Source organism: Haliotis cracherodii, unplaced genomic scaffold (genome assembly GCF_022045235.1).
Source record: "Haliotis cracherodii isolate W230 unplaced genomic scaffold, xgHalCrac1.p SCAF_1, whole genome shotgun sequence".
NCBI classification, from domain to species: domain Eukaryota; kingdom Metazoa; phylum Mollusca; class Gastropoda; order Lepetellida; family Haliotidae; genus Haliotis; species Haliotis cracherodii.
Window position 1 is genome coordinate 37,446,357 of NW_027266264.1, and position 24,577 is coordinate 37,470,933.

The 24,577-nt window shown below is 41.3% G+C and overlaps 1 protein-coding gene across 1 annotated transcript; it reads left to right on the forward strand.

Annotated features, from left to right (window-relative positions):
* The first annotated feature begins 529 nt into the window (after positions 1 to 529).
* Positions 530 to 23,604, forward strand: LOC139464133 (rRNA N(6)-adenosine-methyltransferase ZCCHC4-like). The gene is made up of 12 exons (XM_071245670.1): positions 530 to 608; positions 3,870 to 4,080; positions 5,141 to 5,330; positions 6,988 to 7,079; positions 8,524 to 8,605; positions 10,538 to 10,754; positions 14,896 to 14,999; positions 15,825 to 15,940; positions 16,659 to 16,734; positions 19,374 to 19,497; positions 20,595 to 20,661; positions 22,197 to 23,604. Exons 1-12 carry the CDS (start codon positions 536 to 538, stop codon positions 22,297 to 22,299), a joined length of 1,455 nt encoding a protein of 484 aa, XP_071101771.1. The 5' UTR covers positions 530 to 535; the 3' UTR covers positions 22,300 to 23,604.
* The last annotated feature ends 973 nt before the right edge of the window (positions 23,605 to 24,577 follow it).

Genomic DNA, 24,577 nt, shown 5'->3' on the forward strand with positions numbered 1-24,577 from the left:
ACATATATTAACTGAATTAATGTCATGTGCATTCAGTGTTCGAAATAAGCGTAGCATCATGTAGATCTTGTGTCGGGCTCGTAGTTTCAAATTTGTAAGGATCCTCATAGCCTGTGGTACATTTGCGTGTCGATTTATTTGTCACAATAACCTGTAGTTGTTGTTTTTTAATGGGGGCCTGAGGAGATCCATCGGGTCATGCTGTAGGTCCTGATTGCAGTCTGGTATTTATTTTTTGTTTCAAAAACTACACAGTGCATTACTCATTTGCGACAAAGAGTTCACACTTACGTTTGTCATAAGTCGTAATTACATGTAATGAGTTTTTTTTTTTAATACTTTTCTTGTTATGGAATTAACAACACATAAATAAAAAATGCAAAACATGGTTGGTGGATCTTCTGAATAAATATTCAATCGCAGTAGTGGGATTTGAACATGGAACCAGTAGGTCATTGGACGCATTTTTGTCGAAATGAGAGTGACCTCCCTTTCCGGAAGTTTACATTTTACAACAAAAACACGTGTTGTTGCGATGTCGGCGAATATTAGTAATGTCGACGTTATTCTAGACACAGAGGATCTGGATGTACCGTCATGTCCTCATGGTAGGGTCTTCATAATAACAGATACGAGTTTCTAATAGCATATGACATGATACTTATTGGTGCGTTATAATCAAGAGTAGGTCTAGTGTAAATTTAAGATGTTTTTGGAGCTGACTTGGACTTCGGGAGTTTGAGTTTGACATCCTACCACAGGAACTCGTTATTGATCAGTAAAAAAATGATAATAATAATAATAATAATAATAATATATTTCCCGTATATATAATTAGAGCACTATACAGGGGGTATATATAATTATTTACTGACTATTAACTGCAAGGGCAGGAATGCACAGGAACTAGTAATTATTATTTACAGCCTTGTTTTCTACTTGTCAAATATGTTTGTCAGCTTTGTTTTTAGATCTAACTTCATAACTCACTTGTATACATATCAACTTCTCGTTGCTCTATGGCTGAAGTAATGCCAGTGCTACATTACATTTTAATTCGCTCACTCTACTTGTCATATAGAGTTTCAAAATGTCTTTTTCACTTTGAAAAGATAAAATTTGGAAGCAACTGAAATTATGACATTCAAGTGTCCAATGCCTTGGCTTTGTTCCTTTGCTTGGGTGGCCATAAAATTTTCGAGCCGCGTGATGGGATTCAAACCACGGACCTTCTGATCAGAGGTCGGATGCCTTGTCCACATGACAATCTGTGGAATGACACCACACCCTGCTACGCTTGCATGTACCGGTATACAAAAACTGTAAAATGTTTGAATATGTTTCCATTCACACCATTACCATTATTTACCACAGTGCATGCATGGTATGTATAAAGAAATACAAACAATTGTTTTCTTTACAAGAAACTTTATTATTTCCAGTACAATAACTATTACCATGATAACAGTTCATACTCACATGGTCACACACACCTGGGTAACATGGTTAAATAATAGTTATTTCATTTTTCAACTGTAATAAACAGGCAGCCAGATACCTGCCTGAACTCCTATCCTTAAACATGTTAAACACTGATATATAAATAGATTTGCATAATAATTAATGTACAACAGTATATACTAGTATTTGGCAGGCGACTATGCTTGTCATAAATGCGACTAATGGGATTGAGTGGTCAGGCTCCCACCTTGGTTGGTGCATGTCATTGTATCCAATTGTGTGGACCGATTCTCATAATGTCAAACACTGAATTGCCCGGTCCAGAACTGATTATTCACAGACCGTCGTCATATTGCAGGAATAATGTGAGTGTGGCGTTAAACAACAAACAAGCAAATGCTAGTATTTGGCATAGAAAGGTCATAATCATGATAATTTGCAAATTGTAACATGTATTTCCAAATTCCATGTGTGACACATGTCTGTATATGAATAATATTTGATATGCAATCACTTACCCAATGCAACTTAATTACAGCAATTAAGCTTTTCATGCACATATTATTAACACAACAATACTACGGTTTGAAATACTTTTAATTCAGTGTTAATGAAAATGAGATACTAATGATTATTTAAAGAAAATGTTAAAGGGACACTTCAAGTTCATTAATCACTGTTAATATGTGACAAAATTTGAATTGCCAGCTGCCAACAAAGGGAGGGGCCCTTGCAATTAATGGTTTAAGTGTGGGAGAATAGATGAAGGTATGTTGATTCAGGGAGACTGACATCACTGTGAAATCTGCTTGACAATGATGAGTACAGGCCTAAAAAGGCATTTTTAGTTACTGTAAACATCGTAATTGTTACAATTTATGTAAATACTAAAAATGCTGTGTCAGCAGAAAGTGTTATCCAGTCAGTTTAAAAAACACAAACTTACTACCTTGTGAAGAAATTACGCTGACAGTGACTGAAATAGAAATATCAAAATACCCATGGAGATTTCTAGGAACGTGACTTGAGTTGTAGGGGCAAGGCCTTTAGAACGAGATGGAGGACCAGGGAAGTCCATGGATGTTGTATGGTTGTGATTACAGATGATAGTTTTCACTGCCAGATCCACAAGAGGGGTTCAGGGAATGCTCATCCCCTTTCTTCAGACACTTTACATGTCAGACCTCAGCAAGTCACTTTGTGACTTGGTAATTACGTGCACATGCCCTCTTTCAAAATCCTTGATGGGCTTCTGTTTTTTGTATGCAAAGGACACCATTGTCAGAGTTGCACTAGTGTCTACTAGAGGTGGTCACCAATAGTTGATATAGAGCCCATTGGATTTGTTACAGTCATTCTACAGTCACTTGTTGAGCTGTGTTAATAATTTCCCTTAAAAACAACAGAAGAAGATGGAAGGTCATGTAGGTACTACTTTCAGTGTTTACAAACAAACATTGTGCAACCCATGTCTGTTGGCAATCCATTAACCATAGACGATCTGCTCCAATTACTTGGAAATTGTTATTATTATTAAAATAATAGTTTACATTACCTGAGAATCAGTGTCTAACAGGAATGTAGATGGTGCATTTGACATGTTTTGGTAACTTGAGCATGTTTGGAGGTTTAAGTTGCAAAACACCCACGGGATCAGTTTCCATATATGGGCTTGTAGAACTTTGCTGCTCGGGGTCTGTTCCCCAGATTAAAACTGTTGGACTTGGCCGAAATGTGTCCAAAATGTTCTCTTGTTGTATTTAGTTGCTGTGTTGACATCTGACTGCATTCCTTTGCCATTGCCACAAAAGGCAAGTAGAAATGAATATGTGTAGGCAACTGCCATTTTGTTATATGTAGTTACACCACTGTCTAAAAAACTAGGTTTCAGTTGAATCTATATTGTGTATCCTACCTAAATATTATCCCGGTGGAAATTTTACTCTAGGGTATAGTATAGGATAGGATTAAACACACTGGTATGGGTTCAAATTCCCTAGGGAGAATCATCCTGATACTAGAGAATTTCATCCCTGGGATAAAAAATAGGGTAGGATAATATTCACTCTTGTCTCTGACGGACTAATCACTGAGCTTGTGATGTGATATATTGACATGATTAATGTACGCATACCAGGAACGTTTGCTGTGTTTGTGTTTACAGTTTGCGACAGAAAAGACTAGGTTTTTCTACTTCAGATTTTAAGAGAGATGTCTTATGATAAACACAATAAAGAAGTTATCACACTTGTGAGTTTTGGGATGGTAGATATCCTGTATTAGGAATAAACACTGTGTACTTAGCTCTCTATTATTCCTAATACAGAATGTTTACCATCCCCAAACACACTGACATGTTGACCTCTGTGTACCACTTGACAAGTCCTGTTGATTGTGTTTCTCCCTAGGACCTGCACTGTTGTTTATCAAGTACGACCAGGATGGAGACAAGCCAGGGAAACAGAGAAAGTTCTTCGCATGTTCTGCCTTCAGAGACAGAAAACAATGTCGATTCTTCCAGTATGCAGATGAAAAAATATCAAAAGAAAAGATGGAGGAACGCAAGCTAATTACCAAGGGAAATTCACCCAAATATTCCCACGAGGATTTGTGGAATCGGTATGAGCTATCTTTTAACTAATTATAATTAAGAACATCCAGTAAGATATGTGATTATTTGTTTGTTCTCTTGCATTTGCCAGCAAATAGTGTCCATATGGTACAAACCTGCACTTTTTAATGTAGAAGGTATTAATTAATAGGCAGCCATTGATTACTGCCATATTATGTCAAGATGACCTGCACTTAAACAATGTGTCATTTCGGAAACATCCCTGAGTTTACTATCTGCTACAAGCAAGTGAACACCTTTGCATCTCATGTGTATTATAGAGCAAAGGTTGTGAATTTCTTACTGCAGCATGTATAAATTATTATAATTCCAATAAAAAATAAATTTAGTATGTCATGCATAACAAAGTTACCATATTTGCCAAAATAAGAGCTCCCAAGTGCTTTGAAAATTGACAAGTTTGGGACTGTTATTAAAACCATACACAACATGCATGCTGAGTTAATATCAAGCGGTAGTGAAAAGCAGTGTGGAAGGTGAAATAATTGCCTGGTAATTATCAGATAGAAAGTTTTAATTTCATTGATGTTTGAACTTAATAAATAGTTACAAGGCAGTTACATTCCCCTTCTGCGCTGCTGGTGTCTGTAAAAAACTAATATACACAAGAAAATATGGATTGTCATGTAAATTTTCAGGCGCTTGTAACAATTACCAGATTTGTCTAAAAGTTGATGAGGGGCACTTACTGGCGCAGGTCACTTATGTGGCATGTTAGATATGGTAATTTATCTGATCTACTCTCATGGTTTTTGATAACATGTGATAAGGCCAGATGAATGTTGCTTGTATTAATGGATGAGCCTGCCCTGGTTTAATTTTCATGACTTATGAATGTGTTAGACAGATATTTTTGTCTTTAATTTGTAGTTTTGTTGAAAGAATTTATGTTAAATTAGCATCAAATCAACCACTACACCATTAATCCATATTGAATATTAATACAATTATTCTGGCCTTTTCACAGCATACAAATCATCAGCCACAGCAGCCATATTTGTGGGACTGGTACTCAAGGGGTTGTGTTCTCTCCATGTTTTGTTGCAGAAGTCAGCGCCTACAACACACACAGGTCCATGATTCTGCCCGTGTGTACTGTCACACGTGTGACCTCCTGTTGCTGCCAGAAGAACATCAGCAGCATAAGGGCCACACACTGAAGATGAATATCTCATGTTCCTTGCTCCAACGTCCCACACAGCTGTTCCAGCCACAAGACAACAACAAAACATATGCTGTCAGTACACTATAGATCACAGTTAACATTGGAGATAGTGGTGTGTGTCAGTAGACTATAGATCACTGTTAACATTGGAGACTACAGATCACTGTTAACATTGGAGACTACAGATCACTGTTAACATTGGCGATAGTGGTGTGTCTCAGGAGGCTATAGATCACTGTTAACATTTGAGATAGTGGTGTGTGTCAGTAGACTATAGATCACTGTTAACAAGGGAGATAATGGTATGTGTCAGTAGGCTATAGATCACTGTTAACATTGGAGATAGTGGTGTGTGTCAGTAGGCTATAGATCACTGTTAACATTGGAGACAGTGGTGTGTGTCATTAGGCAATAGATCGCTGTTAACATTGGAGATAGTGGTGTGTGTCAGTAGGCTATAGATCACTGTTAACATTGGAGATAGTGGTGTGTGTCAGTAGGCTATAGATCACTGTTAACATTGGAGACAGTGGTGTGTGTCAGTAGGCAATAGATCACTGTTAACAATGGAGATAGTGGTGTGTGTCAGTAGGCTATAGATCACTTTTAACATTGGAGATATTGGTGTGTGTCATTAGGCTATAGATCACTGTAAACATTGGAGATAGTGGTGTGTGTCAGTAGGCTATAGATCACTGTTAACATTGGAGATAGTGGTGTGTGTCAGTAGGCAATAGATCACTGTTAACATTGGAGACAGTGGTATGTGTCAGTAGACTATAGATCACTGTTAACAGTGGCGATAGTAGTGTGTGTCATTAGACTATAGATCACTGTTAACATTGGAGACAGTTGTGTGTGTCAGTAGGCTATAGATCACTGTTAACATTGGCGATAGTGGTGTGTGTCAGTAGGCTATAGATCACTGTTAACATTGGCGATAGTGGTGTGTGTCAGTAGGCTATAGATCACTGTTAACATTGGAGATAGTGGTGTGTGTCAGTAGGCTATAGATTACTGTTAACATTGGCGATAGTGGTGTGTCTCAGGAGGCTATAGATCACTGTTAACATTGGAGATAGTGGTGTGTGTCAGTAGGCTATAGATCACTGTTAACATTGGAGATAGTGGTGTGTGTCAGTAGGCAATAGATCGCTGTTAACATTGGAGATAGTGGTGTGTGTCAGTAGGCTATAGATCACTGTTAACATTGGCGATAGTGGTGTGTGTCAGTAGGCTATAGATCACTGTTAACATTGGAGACAGTGGTGTGTGTCAGTAGGCAATAGATCGCTGTTAACATTGGAGATAGTGGTGTGTGTCAGTAGGCTATAGATCACTGTTAACATTGGAGATAGTGGTGTGTGTCAGTAGGCTATAGATCACTGTTAACATTGGAGATAATGGTGTGTGTCATTAGGCTATAGATCACCGTTAACATTGGCGATAGTGGTGTGTGTCAGTAGATTATAGATCACTGTTAACATTGGAGACAGTGGTGTGTGTCAGTAGATTATAGATCACTGTTAACATTGGAGACAGTGGTGTGTGTCAGTAGGCTATAGATCACTTTTAACATAGGAGATAGTGGTGTGTGTCAGTAGGCTATAAATCACTGCTAACACTAACAAATATGAAGCATTGATGATTTGAGTCAATGATTTGGTCATGTGGCTCTCCTTTTTGTGTGTTTATCTTGTAATTCTTACCTGTCACTGTCTTGTTTCAGCAATATCTGTTTGCAAGCTCAACAGTCACCTTCACCTTAGAGGCCCTTGACAAACTGGGTGTCACCCATGTCCTCTGTGTAGGGGCTCCAAGGTAGGCTGTTCACACAATCCTTGCAACATTTAGGCACTGACAGGCTTGTGTCACGTGTGTACCCTGACATGCTTGTGTCACCTGTGTATCCTCACAGGCTTGTGTCACCTGTGTATCCTGACATGCTTGTGTCACCTGTGTATCCTGACATGCTTTTGTCACCTATGTACCCTGACAGGCTTGTGTCACCTGTGTACTCTGTTTGGGCCCTGACAGGCTTGTGTCACCTGTGTATCCTGACAGGCTTGTGTCACCTGTGTATCCTGACAGGCTTGTGTCACCTATGTACCCTGACAGGCTTGTGTCACCTATGTACCCTGACAGGCTTGTGTCACCTGTGTACCCTGAGAGGCTTGTGTCACCTGTGTATCCTGACAGGCTTGTGTCACCTGTGTATCCTGACAGGCTTGTGTCACCTGTGTATCCTGACATGCTTGTGTCACCTATGTACCCTGACAGGCTTGTGTCACCTGTGTACCCTTACAGGCTTGTGTCACCTGTGTACCCTGACAGGCTTGTGTCACCTATGTATCCTGACAGGCTTGTGTCACCTGTGTATCCTGACAGGCTTGTGTCACCTGTGTACCCTGACAGGCTTGTGTCACCTGTGTATCCTGACATGCTTGTGTCACCTGTGTATCCTGACAGGCTTGTGTCACCTGTGTATCCTGACAGGCTTGTGTCACCTGTGTAACCTGACAGGCTTGTGTCACCTGTGTACCCTGAGAGGCTTGTGTCACCTGTGTATCCTGACATGCTTGTGTCACCTGTGTATCCTGACAGGCTTGTGTCACCTGTGTACCCTTACAGGCTTGTGTCACCTGTGTACCCTGAGAGGCTTGTCTCACCTGTGTACCCTGACAGGCTTGTGTCACCTGTGTATCCTGACAGGCTTGTGTCACCTGTGTACTCTGTTTGGGCCCTGACAGGCTCACCAGTGCATCAAATGGATTTATTGTAGTCTTATGAAAGGTGACAAACACTGTTCATCATTTATCTGCCGCCTGGTTGTCATGGTTATGAACAATTGCATTTCTGTGTTTTCTGAACCATGAGATCTGTGAAGATGAAATTTCACATGGATTGTCCCAGCAATGCCTCCCCACTGAACTACACTCTGATGTTAGCAGTGCCCACTATTTACATGACGTTGGGGTTGTTGTGCTATGTGATGATCTTTGTTGTTTGTTCGTTGTTTAATGCTGCTCACAGCAATGTTCAAGCTATATGACAGCAGTCTGTAAATAATTAAGTTGACCAGACAATCCAGTGATTGATATTTGAGCAGTGATTCATGCCGATGAGGTACGATGATACGCAATCAACCAAGTCATCAAGTCTGACCACTCAATCCATCTGGTCTTCTTTTACAACAAGCATGAGCTACTGTGAATCCATTCTATCCCTGGTCTTCCTGAGTGATGATCTTTGTATTGTGTTTCAGAATACATGAAGCTGTCACCAACAGAAGTGGATCCAAAGGCCATTCAACAAGGACTCTGCTGCTAGACCTGGATGCAAGATACGTTAGTACAGAATGATTTCTGGAAAGTTAGATATAAACTAGATGTCCAGCAGGAATCATGCTCTTGTGATCTGTGCAGGTTTTAGCAGCTAGTGTTGAGTTTTGTACCCATCAGCCAAGGTCTCCGGTTTATCAATGTACAAGTAGTTGTACTTAATAGATAATTTGCATGTGAAGTTTGAGCCCTTTGTCAGCTGTTGTACTGGAATGGATATCGTGATGCCTGTCAAACATGTTAGGTGTATCTCAGTCTCAAAGATGAAACCACTCCCGTGAAGGAGGACTATGAATCTAGATGTTTAGTCAAGAAGAATGTTGAATGCTAGCCATTTGGCTCAGGTATGTGTCCATAGAGCTAGGGAAAATAGAAATGCTCTGGGGTTATCTGCCTTATTTATGTTGATTACACCAAAGCGATTTTAAATACTTGTACAATTATCTTTGTTGTAGTTTTAATGTATAGCAAACATAGTCAATATAGGTATCCTAAACACAAATCATTCTTACGAATCCTCTACCTCTACATTACATTTACATTATTGCCAAATTCAGATTTTCAACAGTAGCAATAGCACCGAACAACCCACACCACTCTTATGCATGAAGGCTGGAAAAACCTCACTTTAAACCATCCAGTTAATCAAGCAGATAAGCCAGCACATATGGACCATACAGTCTGCACTGATTACACAGGCTATACTGAACATCAGTCCACCGCTGCTGAAACAGCTCCACTGCTGTATGGTTCCTGCATGGGCCGCAGGGTTTTTTCTGGTCAGTTACAGGATTTGTCTTTCAACCACATGACCTCCGTAAGGGAGCTATGGTTATGCAACAGTTAACCACACACAGATCTTACCTGAATCATGGACGCCATTGGATAATGACCTGCACTGTGACCACATGGATCCACTTGACTACTTAAATTGGTTACTCACAAGCCGGATATCTCCCGGAAAGTGGCTATTATGAGGTTAAATTTGGTGCTCCTCTTTTTTCTTCCTGGATCTACTGAACCCCCTATACCCTCTCCTGCCGAACCTGCCTCCCCATACAGACCAATCTAGTCTGGAATATGCGGGTTGCCATGCCCCTGTTACATCTAAGACTCTCCTTTCTTCAGCCTGACTTCTAACATCAGGGATCTAGCAGAAGAGGTTTTCAAACCAGGAGGTAGCGGGGATCATAGATGACTCTTTCCCCACTCCTGGTTTTCAGCCACAAACCCTATCGATTTGGCTGTGTCTACGGATTATGATCTACAACTTCACCCTTTATAGGTTTATAGGAATTACTGTCAACTATACAGGGCGTGTACTATAGGCAGAACCCACCTTCCCTCTGGTATATTCTGGCAATGATGTAATAGAGGTGGAAGATTCATAAGAATTATCAAACAATAGTTATCATTATTAATTATCCTTCCTCTATTACATCAGAAGTACTCTCTCTGTTTCTCACCTCCCCAATCATCTGTCTCTAGTTGATTGATGTTTGGAAAGAAGTGAGGTTTTCCCCTTCGCGCACGAGAGCGCTGTAGGCTGCTGGGTGCTGCTGCGGTACACTGTCTTTATGAAAAACTGCCTTTCAAGGTCATCATGAAAACTGCTTTACACTGTCTTTTTGAAAAACTGCCTTGCAAGGTCTTATGTAAACTGCTTTTATTTTTCTGTTTTCCTGTAAAGTGCTTGAAAATTTCTTAAGTATGTTAATTAACATGAATAAAATGGAATAAGCTCCAAGCCAGTTGGTAATCCTAGCAAGTAAGATTGGAGACATATTAAGACCAAATTTGTATGACACAAATTATATGGTGTATTTCAATCCATCAGTTAATGGCTGCTAAGAGACAATGTCTCACACATGGCACTAATTACAAGGACTAGACTAACACGCTTGTGCTGATGAAGCTGCTTGCTTGTGTGTGTTACAGATGCAGGTGTACTCATCATCACAGTTCTGCCGCTTCAATATGTTCAACTTCCATTTCTTCGACTCCGAAACTAGTCAGCAAGTGTATCAAGACTTTGTAACACCAAGTCCTGAGAAACGTGTTGCCATAGTAACAGATCCTCCATTTGGGGGAATGGTAGAAGCCCTGGCAAGGACCATGTCCCGGATCATGTTCGACTGTCTTCGGCAGGACAAAGGTGGGTTCAGTGATGTCTTTTACAGCAGATCAGAAATAGAATAGTTGGGTTTTTTTAGGCCTGAAGTGGGCCAGTCGACGAAGGCATCAATTTTGTCGAATCTCATTAAAATCAGATCTTAGTTCTCGCTACCGCTAAACAAAGATCTGAGGACATCCCATTAGGGGTCACATCAGAATGACCTTTCATCCGACCAATCAGAGCGTCGCTTACCAGATCATGAAAGTGACAGTCGGAATGTGATTTCTAACCATGCAACCTCTAAAACGTTAACACAGGGTATTCCGAGCGACAGTTACGGCCCGTACAACTGATTCCGTCAATAATATCGTCTATCTCTCGCTTCTGTGGGATGAACATTTGAATGGAGGCAGCTTTGCACACTGCGTGGGAAGCACTGCCATAAAATCTGAACCATATATTAGACATTCCGGAATGTTTGTTTGTTCAGTTTTCAAAATTTTAATCGAGAACTGTGTCAACATATTTTTCAAGGGTAGTCTGAAATGGAAGTCACCAGGTTGAAATGAGTGCCGTAAAGCTCGAGAAAGCTGCTCTCTAATTGGCTGATGTCGACTTCTTGTTAGTCATTTCAGTGGTCGGTCAAAGTTCGCGAAAGGTCGTTCTCACGTGACCCCGTAATGGGATGTCCTCAGATTTTTGTTTAGCGACAGCGAGAACTTAGATCTGGTTTTAATGAGATTGTTATTATTCTACTAATTAATTCCACAGAGCAGTTTTTACAAGAATATGTTTCCACGATACATTTACACTGGCAATACTTGTTCCGAATGGAACTAATTCCATGTGCATCTCATCATCATTGACACCAGTGCTGTGGACTGTGAACTGTTATTAATTTCTCACCAGAAATTTATTCCCTGAATATCTGACCATGAGAAACCTAAATAAATCAGTCATGTTGCTGCCTGAGTATGAACCACACTAAGCCATTTGATCTGAAGCGCTCATCTTAGTGGTTATTTTGTCACTTATATATTTGTGTAGGGGAGACAACTTTTGTTTCCGTGAAGGACTTGTTGAGTGATACCAGAGGTGCATTGAATAAGCCGTTTGGCGCCGAGGCGCCAGCGAGTGCTTGCGAGCACCTTCAAATAATTCCTAATGAACGGAACGCACGCTGAGAGCGCTTTCTAGCGCCTCCACGCATACTGAGAAGGAGGCACGCCGAGGGACAAAGATGGCGGACTTGGACAAATGCGGGGCCTGTGAACATTACATTTTCGACATGGAACAACTTCTTAGACATACACGCACTCAGTGGTGAAGTTTGATACCACCGCCTTAGTAAATACATTTATTGGAAGACTTTTCACTTGTTAAAACCAGGCCATTCCAATTGTTTTAGCTGCATTTTGAAGCCCCTCGCAGCCCGGAGTATTTTCCCTTGCAACCCATGTTAATTTTAGTACAGAAAAAATCCTTTTCATGCGTCTGTTTGTGAACAAGATACATGTATAATAAAATTTGATATGAAGTTGCAGTTTTGTCCCAATAACACTCATATGATTTCTTTTTGTAAACATTTGACATGTATTATTATGCGATATAAACCTTCATTTGTCGAAACTGGAAACGGAAATTGAGATATTTTCATAGGTGTCTATCTTCTCTTACATAAATCGAAAACATTGCGAATTGTTGTTTTTTACTTCAGTTACAATATTCCAGCAATATCAGGGCGGCCTGTAAATAATCGATTTTGTCCCTGACAACTTTACCAGTGGTTGATTTGGACAGCGTCCAATGCCTTCGGGGCATTCGTGACCAACTTGTGTTATTCGGGGACAAGCAGTGAGGTTACTGAAAGGGGCAAGTGGTGACGAATGGCCGTCGGGGTACAATAAAACACAATCCACCAAGTCACCGATCCATTTAGTTGAATCATACAATATGCATGCATAGATTACTTTTGGTCAATAAACATAACCAGGAATCCCCAAGTGATGACTAAAAAAACACACCCCAGGAAATATTGTTTTTCCCGAACGAGAGCGAGGGTAATACATTTATTCATAGACGAGTTTCGTAAAATCAGTATGACAAACATGCGAGTGTAATAACTTCTTTGTTACCTATTATTTCTTAATCCATCTGAGCTTTCTTTTAGAGAAATGCACTGATCACGACCGCCGTCTTAGAAAACCACAATTGTCAAATGACGTCAACAGTCTTCAGCTATGACGTCATTTCTAGTGTCAGAATAAAATTTGAAAGACGATAACAATGCCGCCCGGATGACATACATATAGAATACTAAACGGGCTCCCGTGTAATACCAATATTATTAAACGAGTGAATAGTTGTATCTGACGAGCGAAAGCGATTCAGATACCACAACTATTCACGAGTTTAATAAAATTGGTTTTACACGGGAGCGAGTTTAGTATTTTATTTATTACTTGCCATTTATAACGTTTTTAGAATTATACTGTTGAGTATGAATAGGCTGACACCTACACGATCCATGGCATAGTCCAATTGAGTTTAACAGAATAATACTTAAAACACGTCAAAAGTTGAAACGTATGAAACGGTTCACCTTTAGAATTCACAAAATTATCGTAGGGCTAAGACTATCGCAACTCACATACTTAAACAGACTAACGACTGTCGTTGCGCTACAATACGATCGCCTTGTGGAACGGGCCTTGCACCTCAAAGTTTACAATAACGTCACAATACCAGATGACATAATTGGTTGAATTTTGTTGCAAGACCCATCAGCAAAACAGTGCAGTGTGACGTCAGCCTAGCAACAAGGTTGCTGGGGTCATCGAGTGTGCATAAGCTCCTCTCAACTCAACTCCACACGCAATGTCGTTGAATAAGCCAAGGGATGTTGAGAGCTTTCAATATTTGTTCGCGAAACGTGTTCCGAGAGTACATAAGTACGCGTTTTGGTATTACACAAAGTGTAATACAGCTGTATGTTTATTAAACTGATGATCTCTTCACGCACCAGTGCACATACGATTTTTAGTAACTCGATTCTTTTCTAACCCTATAGGTAATTAATTATTTTTTGTGATTTATGAGACTTTGATCTTGCCGTTTTGGCAATATAGTGACATGTCTTACCCCATGTATTTAATTTATTCCCCTTCATTTATTGTCCTGAATATACTGAAATTAAATATATATGAATATAAACATCAAACCATTATGTTTTACCCAAATAACTGGTAAATAAAATACCTGGAATGCAGTTTTAAGAAATAAGATTCTATTTGGGTTCTTAAATCCACATCTTCGATAACTTCAATGCAGAACCAGAAGTCTTTATCTACCTATTGCAATTCGACTTTATTTTATTTACCACAGTAGGTTTGTAATTACAATACGACACGGATATAACGAACACGGATAGAGCGAACAAACGGATGCAACAAAATCCACGATTTATCTCCTATATATTATCATATAAAATGTACGTACATAACGAACTCTCTACAGCGAACTAACGGATATAGCGAGCTGATATCTGATCCCCGACAAGCCCATCTACCACAAATTTGTGACTCGTACAGCGAACTGAGAAATCTCATTCATTGTCAAGTGTCACTGACAATCTAGTCTATATTTTGATTTTCCAATGTTAAATAAGTCGGTAGGATTACATGAGTTGGGTCGACGTATATCACGATAATGCCATAAAATAGAGTTTTGTTGTCTGATCGGTGACCGTCTAACTAATGGAAAGTTTGTCGTATCTTTATTCTAAACAATAATACTTCACATACACAATGTTCAACAATATTGCTAAATTGAGTTTGCAACGCCATTTTGAAAACCGCGCCCTCTGCCGGCGGCAGTTGCCAGATCATTCGATAACACCCGTGCACTCTCGGAGAGCGCTAAGTCAGCACTCAGAAAGCGCCTCGGCCTATTGAACGCATGCCTGGTATATATTTGGTTTCAAAGTCCTAGCCGGGGCCTTGGGAAGCTGTTGATCTAAGTTGCTGCAATTGGCTGTGCAGAGTTGTGCCCCTTAGATGTCAATAGTGGCCCCCTTTAGATGCTGTAACTTGCTTGACAATGTTGCATATTAATTACTATCACTATATTAATTACTCTTGTTGAATCCTAAACACATTAAATAATGACTTCTTTTTCGAAGATGAGGAAGAGGTTATCACTGTTCCGGTGCTGTGGTTCTTCCCCTACTTCCTGGAGAAGAGGATCACAGAGGCTATACCAGCCCTGCATATGTTAGATTACAAGGTAGGGCTGGGGGTCTCCTATAGAAGAGGGTCACAGAGGCTATACCAGCCCTGCATATGTTAGATTACAAGGTAGGGCTGAGGGTCTCCTGTAGAAGAGGGTCACAGAGGCTATACCAGCCCTGCATATGTAAGATTACAAGGTAGGGCTGGGGGTATCCTGTAGAAGAGGATCACAGATGCTATACCAGCCCTGCATATGTTAGATTACAAGGTAGGGCTGGGGGTCTCCTGTAGAAGAGGATCACAGAGGCTATACCAGCCATGCATATGTTAGATTACAAGGTAGGGCTGGGGGTCTCCTGTAGAAGAGGATCACAGAGGCTATACCAGCCCTGCATATGTAAGATTACAAGGTAGGGCTGGGGGTGTCCTGTAGAAGAGGATCACAGATGCTATACCAGCCCTGCATATGTTAGATTACAAGGTAGGGCTGGGGGTCTCCTGTAGAAGAGGATCACAGAGGCTATACCAGCCATGCATATGTTAGATTACAAGGTAGGGCTGGGGGTCTCCTGTAGAAGAGGATCACAGAGGCTATACCAGCCCTGCATATGTAAGATTACAAGGTAGGGCTGGGGGTGTTCCTGTAGAAGAGGGTCACAGAGGCTATGCCAGCCCTGCATATGTTAGACATGGCATAATTTGATGAACTGTTTGGTAGTTGATGTGGAACTATGTTATTAATATTGTCATTACAGCTCAATCAGAAAATATATGTACATCTGAAGTCGCTTTATGTACATCACAACTCAGTGGTTGGATAAAAACTTTACTCGTCTTATTGATATTGGAGCACAACTGACGGGGAGTGGATATGTTCCAGGTGGACTATGACAACCACAGCTTGTTCTCAGCAAAGAAGAAGAAGGGGTCCCCAGTGAGGATCTTTACCAACCTACAAGCGAGGCAGATCCCGCTCCCAAGCAGCGAGGGTTACAGGTGATACACAGGAATCATGAAAACCTGAGCTAGTTGTATGTGGTGGGAACTTTAGGAGCACATTCAATGGATCATTTGCTGGTCATTATTGCTGCTGAAACACATCTGAAGACTACATACAGATTACTGTGTAAAAGTACACATTCTATTGCAGTTGTCTCATTAAGAAGCTAATTCCCCCAAAATGCCCAAGAGAATCTCACACACACCTCTGTCATGTTGCTGAATATGAAGTAGAATGTTCTATTTGATGTTGAAGGGAGACCGTGCTTCATGGACTGGCTTGTGGTTGTTAGTAATGTCATGTTTGAAATTGAGATACTATCTCGGAGTTATTATTAACTGGCCAAAGGGTATACATCAGAACATGTTAGTTTGCACAGTAACACTAAGTGTTTTAAGGATTTGAGTCAAAGTGGTAGGACCTCCATTTTGCCTTGGCCTAATTTTAGCCTAGTTTCATGCATATCCATGTTATTCATTATCACGTCTTCATTTTTAATCGAGTTCAACAACACTTAACATAGCAGCCCATTCAAATTACTCCAGTGAGTGAAAGAAATTAAGTGAAAGAAGTTAAAGATAATAATGATTGAGACTGGCGTTGCTTTCAAAATGAAGCTATAGTGTCTAAAGGGTCCATGATATTTATCAAGGTATGGATAATTGAGGATCCTCACTGTGAAGGTGTAGTTTCAACCGGGTGTGACTGTTTCAGGTGGTGTGAGGTGTGTGAGCAGTACTCGGCCGAGGAGAACAAGCACTGTGACAAGTGTGGCCGCTGTACATCCAAGGTATGCCCTGTGCATCCAAGGTATGCCCTGTACATCCAATGTATGTCGTGTACATCCAAGGTATGCCATGTACATCCAAGGTATGTCCTGTACATCCAAGGTATGTCCTGTACATCAAAGGTATGTCGTCTACATCCAAGGTATGCCAAGTACATCCAAGGTATGTCCTGTACATCCAAGGTATGCCCTGTGCATCCAAGGTATGCCCTGTACATCCAATGTATGTCCTGTACATCCAAGGTATGTCCTGTACAGCCAAGGTATGTCCTGTACATCCAAGGTATGTCCTGTATGTCCTGTATACCCAAGGTATGTCCTGTACATCCAAGGTATGTCCTGTACATCCAAGGTATGTCCTGTACATCCAAGGTATGCCATGTACATCCAAGGTATGTCGTGTACATCCAAGGTATGTCGTGTACATCCAAGGTATGTCGTGTACATCCAAGGTATGTCCTGTACATCCAAGGTATGTCCTGTACATCCAAGGTATGTCGTGTACATCCAAGGTATGCCCTGTACATCCAAGGTATGTCCTGTACATCCAAGGTATGTCGTGTACATCCAAGGTATGTCATCTACATCCAAGGTATGCCGTGTACATCCAAGGTATGTCGTGTACATCCAAGGTATGCCCTGTACATCCAAGGTATGTCCTGTACATCCAAGGTATGTCGTGTACATCCAAGGTATGTCCTGTACATCCAAGGTATGTCCTGTACATCCAAGGTATGTCGTGTACATCCAAGGTATGTCCTGTACATCCAAGGTATGTCCTGTACATCCAAGGTATGCCGTGTACATCCAAGGTATGTCGTGTACATCCAAGGTATGTCGTGTACATCCAAGGTATGTCCTGTACATCCAAGGTATGTCATCTACATCCAAGGTATGCCGTGTACATCCAAGGTATGTCATGTACATCCAAGGTATGCCCTGTACATCCAAGGTATGCCCTGTACATCCAAGGTATGTCCTGTACATCCAAGGTATGTCCTGTACATCCAAGGTATGTCGTGTACATCCAAGGTATGTCGTGTACATCCAAGGTATGCCCTGTACATCCAAGGTATGTCCTGTACATCCAAGGTATGCCCTGTACATCCAAGGTATGTCCTGTACATCCAAGGTATGCCCTGTACATCCAAGGTATGTCCTGTACATCCAAGGTATGTCGTGTACATCCAAGGTATGTCCTGTACATCCAAGGTATGTCCTGTACATCCAAGGTATGCCCTGTACGTCCAAGGTATGTCGTGTACATCCAAGGTATGTCCTGTACATCCAAGGTATGTCCTGTACATCCAAGGTATGTCCTGTACATCCAAGGTATGTCCTGTACATCCAAGGTATGCCCTGTACATCCAAGGTATGCCCTGTACATCCAAGGTATGCCCTGTACATCCAAGGTATGTCGTGTACATCCAAGGTATGCCATGTACATCCAAGGTATGTCCTGTACATCCAAGGTATGTCGTGTACATCCAAGGTATGTCCTGTACATCCAAGGTATGTCCTGTACATCCAAGGTATGCCGTGTACATCCAAGGTATGTCGTGTACATCCAAGGTATGTCGTGTACATCCAAGGTATGTCGTGTACATCCAAGGTATGCCCTGTACATCCAAGGTATGTCCTGTACATGCAAGGTATGCCCTGTACAACCAAGGTATGTCCTGTACATCCAAGGTATGCCCTGTACATCCAAGGTATGTCCTGTACATCCAAGGTATGCCCTGTACATCCAAGGTATGTCGTGTAAACATCCAAGGTATGTCCTGTACATCCAAGGTATGTCCTGTACATCCAAGGTATGTCCTGTACATCCAAGGTATGCCCTGTACATCCAAGGTATGTCGTGTACATCCAAGGTATGCCCTGTACATCCAAGGTATGTATCAAGGAAGACACTTAAGCTGCATGCAGGGTTTTGATGTGTCAAGGAAGACACTTAAGCTGCATGCAGGGTTTTGATGTGTCAAGGAAGACACTTAAGTTGCATGCAGGGTTTTGATGTGTCAAGGAAGACACTTAAGTTACATGCAGGGTTTTGATGTGTCAAGGAAGACACTTAAGTTGCATGCAGGGTTTTGATGTGTCAAGGAAGACACTTAAGTTACATGCAGGGTTTTGATGTGTCAAGGAAGACACTTAAGTTACATGCAGGGTTTTGAGTATTTAGAAATGAATATTTCTGTGACCTTTAACATTAATTCCTTAGAGGAGACATTAGTTCAGTTTGCCAATTGTTGAAATGATGCCACATAATGTGTGATGTCTTGAACAATGGATGTTCAGTTATGGACAACAATGCATTAATTTGATGTCCCATTGCTTTTGGCCTCAGTGAAAATGATGAAAACAGAGGAACAATCAGAAAGAACTAGCCAATCAGGATGAAGGAAAAAATGTATTGCTCAGTGAGAATTACTGAAAATATTTGCTCCGATGTCCGGGCCCCATGGTTAAAACAAGTGAATAATATGTAACTTGAATAGTAGCAGTTAATAATAAGAGTAGTCAGATACCACTGTACAGTTATATTTGTATGTAATGTCCATAAGTGTATAGTGTATTTGTTTGTGCTGGGCCCTTCTGAAGACAAATCAATGATCTAGGGATGTGTTTTATATTTGTAGGATGGGACAAGCTATGTTCACTGTGAGACCTGTGAACGCTGTGTGAAGCCTTCCTGGGCTCATTGTAGTTCATGCAATAGATGTCAGCTACAGGACCACAAGTGTGGGTCAAGCCAAGAGTCAGGTGAGTCAGATGTCAGCTACAGGACCACAAGTGTGGGTCAAGCCAAGAGTCAGGTGAGTCAGATGTCAGCCACAGGACCACAAGTGTGGGTCAAGCCAAGAGTCAGGTGAGTCAGATGTCAGCCACAGGACCACAAGTGTGGGTCAAGCCAAGAGTCAGGTGAGTCAGATGTCAGCCACAGGACCACAAGTGTGGGTCAAGCCAAGAGTCAGGTGAGTCAGATGTCAGCTACAGGACCACAAGTGTGGGTCAAGCCAAGAGTCAGGTGAGTCAGATGTCAGCTACAGGACCACAAGTGTGGGTCAAGCCAAGAGTCAGGTGAGTCAGATGTCAGCTACAGGACCACAAGTGTGGGTCAAGCCAAGAGTCAGGTGATCAGATGTCAGCCACAGGACCACAAGTGTGGGTCAAGCCAAGAGTCAGGTGAGTCAGATGTCAGCTACAGGACCACAAGTGTGGGTCAAGCCAAGAGTCAGGTGAGTCAGATGTCAGCTACAGGACCACAAGTGTGGGGCAAGCCAAGAGTCAGGTGAGTCAGATGTCAGCTACAGTACCACAAGTGTGGGTCAAGCCAAGAGTCAGGTGAGTCAGTTGTCAGCTACAGTACCACAAGTGTGGGTCAAGCCAAGAGTCAGGTGAGTCAGTTGTCAGCTACAGGACCACAAGTGTGGGGCAAGCCAAGAGTCAGGTGAGTCAGATGTCACACGTCAGGTGAGTCAGGTGTCGCACATCAGGTCAGATGTGACAAGTCCCATGAGTCAGATGTGACAATTCAGGTGAGTCAAATGTCACAAGTGAGGTGAGTCAAATGTCACAAGTCAGACGAGTCAGATGTCACAAGTCAGACGAGTCAGATGTCACAAGTCAGACGAGTCAGATGTCACAATTTAGGTGAGTCAGATGTCACAAGTCAAGTGTTTTCATTACATTTCATAGTATGACATATTGTTTGTTATGATAAGAACCACCTTGGATCAGTAGAATTTCCACCAGTAGATACTTCAGCTTGTCCCCCCCTGAGTTGCAAGTTTGTAGATCTACAGCATGAATAACTATTCATTATTGAACAGGATTTCAGTGACCTGGTTGTGTTTCAGGCTGTCACATATGTGGACAGAGTGGTCACAAGAGGAGGGACTGTCCCCTGAAACATTTGTCAAACAGGTAAGGTCAATCAGGGCCGTCTGTGCTCACTTTGCAACACAAACTCTCTCCATCCAGAGGATATCAATAGTTGACCTGGTCTGTCATCAACCGTCACCATCTGGGGAACGAAATCAATAGATGACCTGGTTTGTCAAATGACTGTCACCATCTGGAGAATATCAATAGTTGAGCTGGTCTGTAATGAGACAGTCACCATCCAGAGGATATCAATAGTTGACCTGGTCTGTCAAAAGACTGTCACCATCAGCGGTACGATATCAATAGTTGACCTGGTCTGTCATCAGACAGTCACCATCCGGAGGATATCAATAGTTGACCTGGTCTGTCATCAGACAGTCACCATCCGGAGGATATCAATAGTTGACCTGGTCTGTCATCAGACTGTCACCATCAAGAGATCAATATCAATAGTTGACCTGGTCTGACATCAGACGGTCACCATCCAGAGGATATCAATAGTTGACCTTGTCTGTCATCAGACTGTCACCATCCAGATGATATCAATAGTTGACCTTGTCTGTCATCAGACTGTCACCATCCAGAGGATATCAATAGTTGACCTGGTCTGACATCAGACAGTCACCATCCAGAGGATATCAATAGTTGACCTGGTCTGTCATCAGACTGTCACCATCCAGAGGATATCAATAGTTGACCTTGTCTGTCATCAGCTGTTACCATCATGGTAACAATATCAATAGTTGACCTTGTCTGTCATCAGACAGTCACAATCAAGATACTGATATCAATAGTTGACCTTGTCTGTCATCAGACTGTCACCATCCGGAGGATATCAATAGTTGACCTGGTCTGTCATCAGACTGTCACCATCAAGAGATCAATATCAATAGTTGACCTGGTCTGACATCAGACAGTCACCATCCAGAGGATATCAATAGTTGACCTTGTCTGTCATCAGACTGTCACCATCCAGATGATATCAATAGTTGACCTGGTCTGTCATCAGACTGTCACCATCCAGAGGATATCAATAGTTGACCTGGTCTGACATCAGACAGTCACCATCCAGAGGATATCAATAGTTGACCTGGTCTGTCATCAGACTGTCACCATCCAGAGGATATCAATAGTTGACCTTGTCTGTCATCAGCTGTTACCATCATGGTAACAATATCAATAGTTGACCTTGTCTGTCATCAGACAGTCACAATCAAGATACTGATATCAATAGTTGACCTTGTCTGTCATCAGACTGTCACCATCCAGACGATATCAATAGTTGACCTGGTCTGTCATCAGACTGTCACCATCAAGAAGATATCAATAGTTGACCTAATGTGTCATCAGACTGTCGCAATCCAGAGGATATCAATACGTTGACCTGGTCTGTCATCAGACGGTCACCATCAAGAGGATATTACTATATTGCCTGTATTGCATTTATGAGTGAAATTGTAGTTTAAAAGTTTAAAGATGCAAATAACTTTACATCTTGTTAGTGTGGAAGCTGGCTCCATGTTCCGTAAACAACACTCCACAATGAGAGCCACATTTACTTCTGTTTTTTCCAGGAAAAGAAAGAAAGAATTAGCATTCCAATCAGGAGCTGCAATGTCACGGAATAAGAAAAGAAAGAAATCAGAAAAAAAAGAAAAAAAGAAGAAGATAACATGATTACAGTGAATTTGTTTAGCCTCAATAGGAATGCAAATTAATAATTTATGTTTGTTCCTCAAGAGATGCATAAAATAACTGAGAAATATGCATTGGAATGCAAAACACTTTTTCCTTTTCATAATAATACCAATTCTTCCTTAAATTGAGTAAAGACATTTTCATGTAATATGCGAGAAAAGTTAAATATCATAATGCATATCATTTTGAATTGTACATGTATTTAACAAATTTATGATAAATTCTTGCATAAATCTGAAAGCAGATTACCCCGGTAACCAGAAAAATGTGAATAGTTATATGAACAAATGGTTTTCTGCGCGTTCAGTTCCAAATTCAATTTAGCGGGGTTAAATCTACAGGAAGAAAACAGTGATGTGAATAATATATCAGGTGTGACAGGGATATGGATATTGTAAATAAACTTTTTTTGTGACACCATAATATATCTATTACTGTGAAAATGCAGTCTGCCGATGTTGCCCCAAAAGCACTTAGCTCTCGCTCGGGAAATACCGGAATTTAGACACTCATGTCGTAAACATAGTATGACATGAACACTCATATAATGTACTATTTATTATCAAAGATGTCTACATAGAGAGACAAATTCAGAGATTACCTATAATGACAGCAAGTCGTAACAGCAGCAGAACCACAACTTGTTGAATGACGTCAACAATCTTCAGCTATGAAGTTGTTTCTAGTGTGCCCCTAGGGGGGCATGGGTGGCCCAGTCATCCAATGCACTGCGATTCGCTGTGCAGAGTTGCGTCCCTTGGGCATGCCAGAAACTGTTGATTGTGGGTTCGAATTCCGGTTCGCCCCGATTATGTTTTTAGGTTTGTCAGCACCATACCCGTGCTCGTGGGTTTCACCGAAGTGGTAAACATCTAAGACCTGCATTACTTCAGACTTTCCTCCCATGTTAAGCTGATACGCCATGACATAACACATTAAAGCGGTTTTAAACCCAACTCACTCACTGATATTGACCCTAGGGCACATATGATTTTTATGAACCCCGATATGTTTGCCCTCATAGGTAATAAATGTTGTTATTATGCTGCTGACAAACCAGTGGTTATAAACAGTGTGAATCTAGGTTTGGAACCCATGACAAGCAGATCCTGGCAACTAAGGGAGGCAACTGCACAGAGAGTCACTGCACCTTAGATCACAGGGCCAACCATGATGCATTAGCAATTAACTGTATATCATGTTCCTAATATTTATTGTTTGAAGATTGATGTGAAGTTAATTGATATTCTTCTGGTGACATGGACACCTTCTAATTGCATTTCATGTTATGTCAGTGTTCAAAGTAGAATGTTTATATTAAGAAATAAATTTGACTCACTGTATGTGGAATTTGTCATCATTTTTGCAATGTTGAAACTCCAAAATCCAGTACCTGTTGGCAATCCATCTCATCCTGGGGACCTGTGTGAACACTGTTAGCAAATGTGGAAAACATATTGATGCAACTGTCATGATGTGATGTAACAGTCCCATAGTCATGTCCTGATGGAAGTCACATTGTGTCGCCATGGTCATGTCCTGATGGAAGTCACATTGTGTTGCCATGGTCATGTCCTGGTGGAAGTCACATTTTGTCGCCATGGTCATGTCCTGATGGAAATCACATTGTGTTTCCATGGTCATGCCCTGATGGAAGTCACATTGTGTTGCCATGGTCATGTCCTGATGGAAGTCACATTGTGTTGCCATGGTCATGTCCTGATGGAAGTCACATTGTGTTGCCATGGTCATGTCCTGATGGAAGTCACATTGTGTCGCCATGGTCATGTCCTGATGGAGTGAGTGAGTATGGTTTTACGCCACTTTTAGCAATATTACAGCAATATCACGGCTGGGGACACCAGAAATGGGCTTCACACATTGTACCCAGGTTGGGAATTGAACCCCGGGTCTTCGGCGTGACGAGCGAACGCTTTAACCACTAGGCTACCCGACTGCCCCTGTCCTGATGGAAGTCACATTGTGTTGCCACGGTCATAAACAACACAATTAGGGCTGAAGGCGTTTAATCAAGTCGACACCTAAAGTGGAGGGGTCAGGATATTTGGGGAGGGGCACTAATGACACTGCTGACAGTGTTGAGGGTAAATATATCTTATTTTTTATATTGAATAACAAGACGTGTGAAGATCCTGGTTAGAATAGGTCTTCAGCAACCCATACTTGCCATAATAGTTGATGAAGCTTGTTGTAAGTAGCGACTAATGGGGTGGGGTGTTCAGTTTCGCTGACTTTG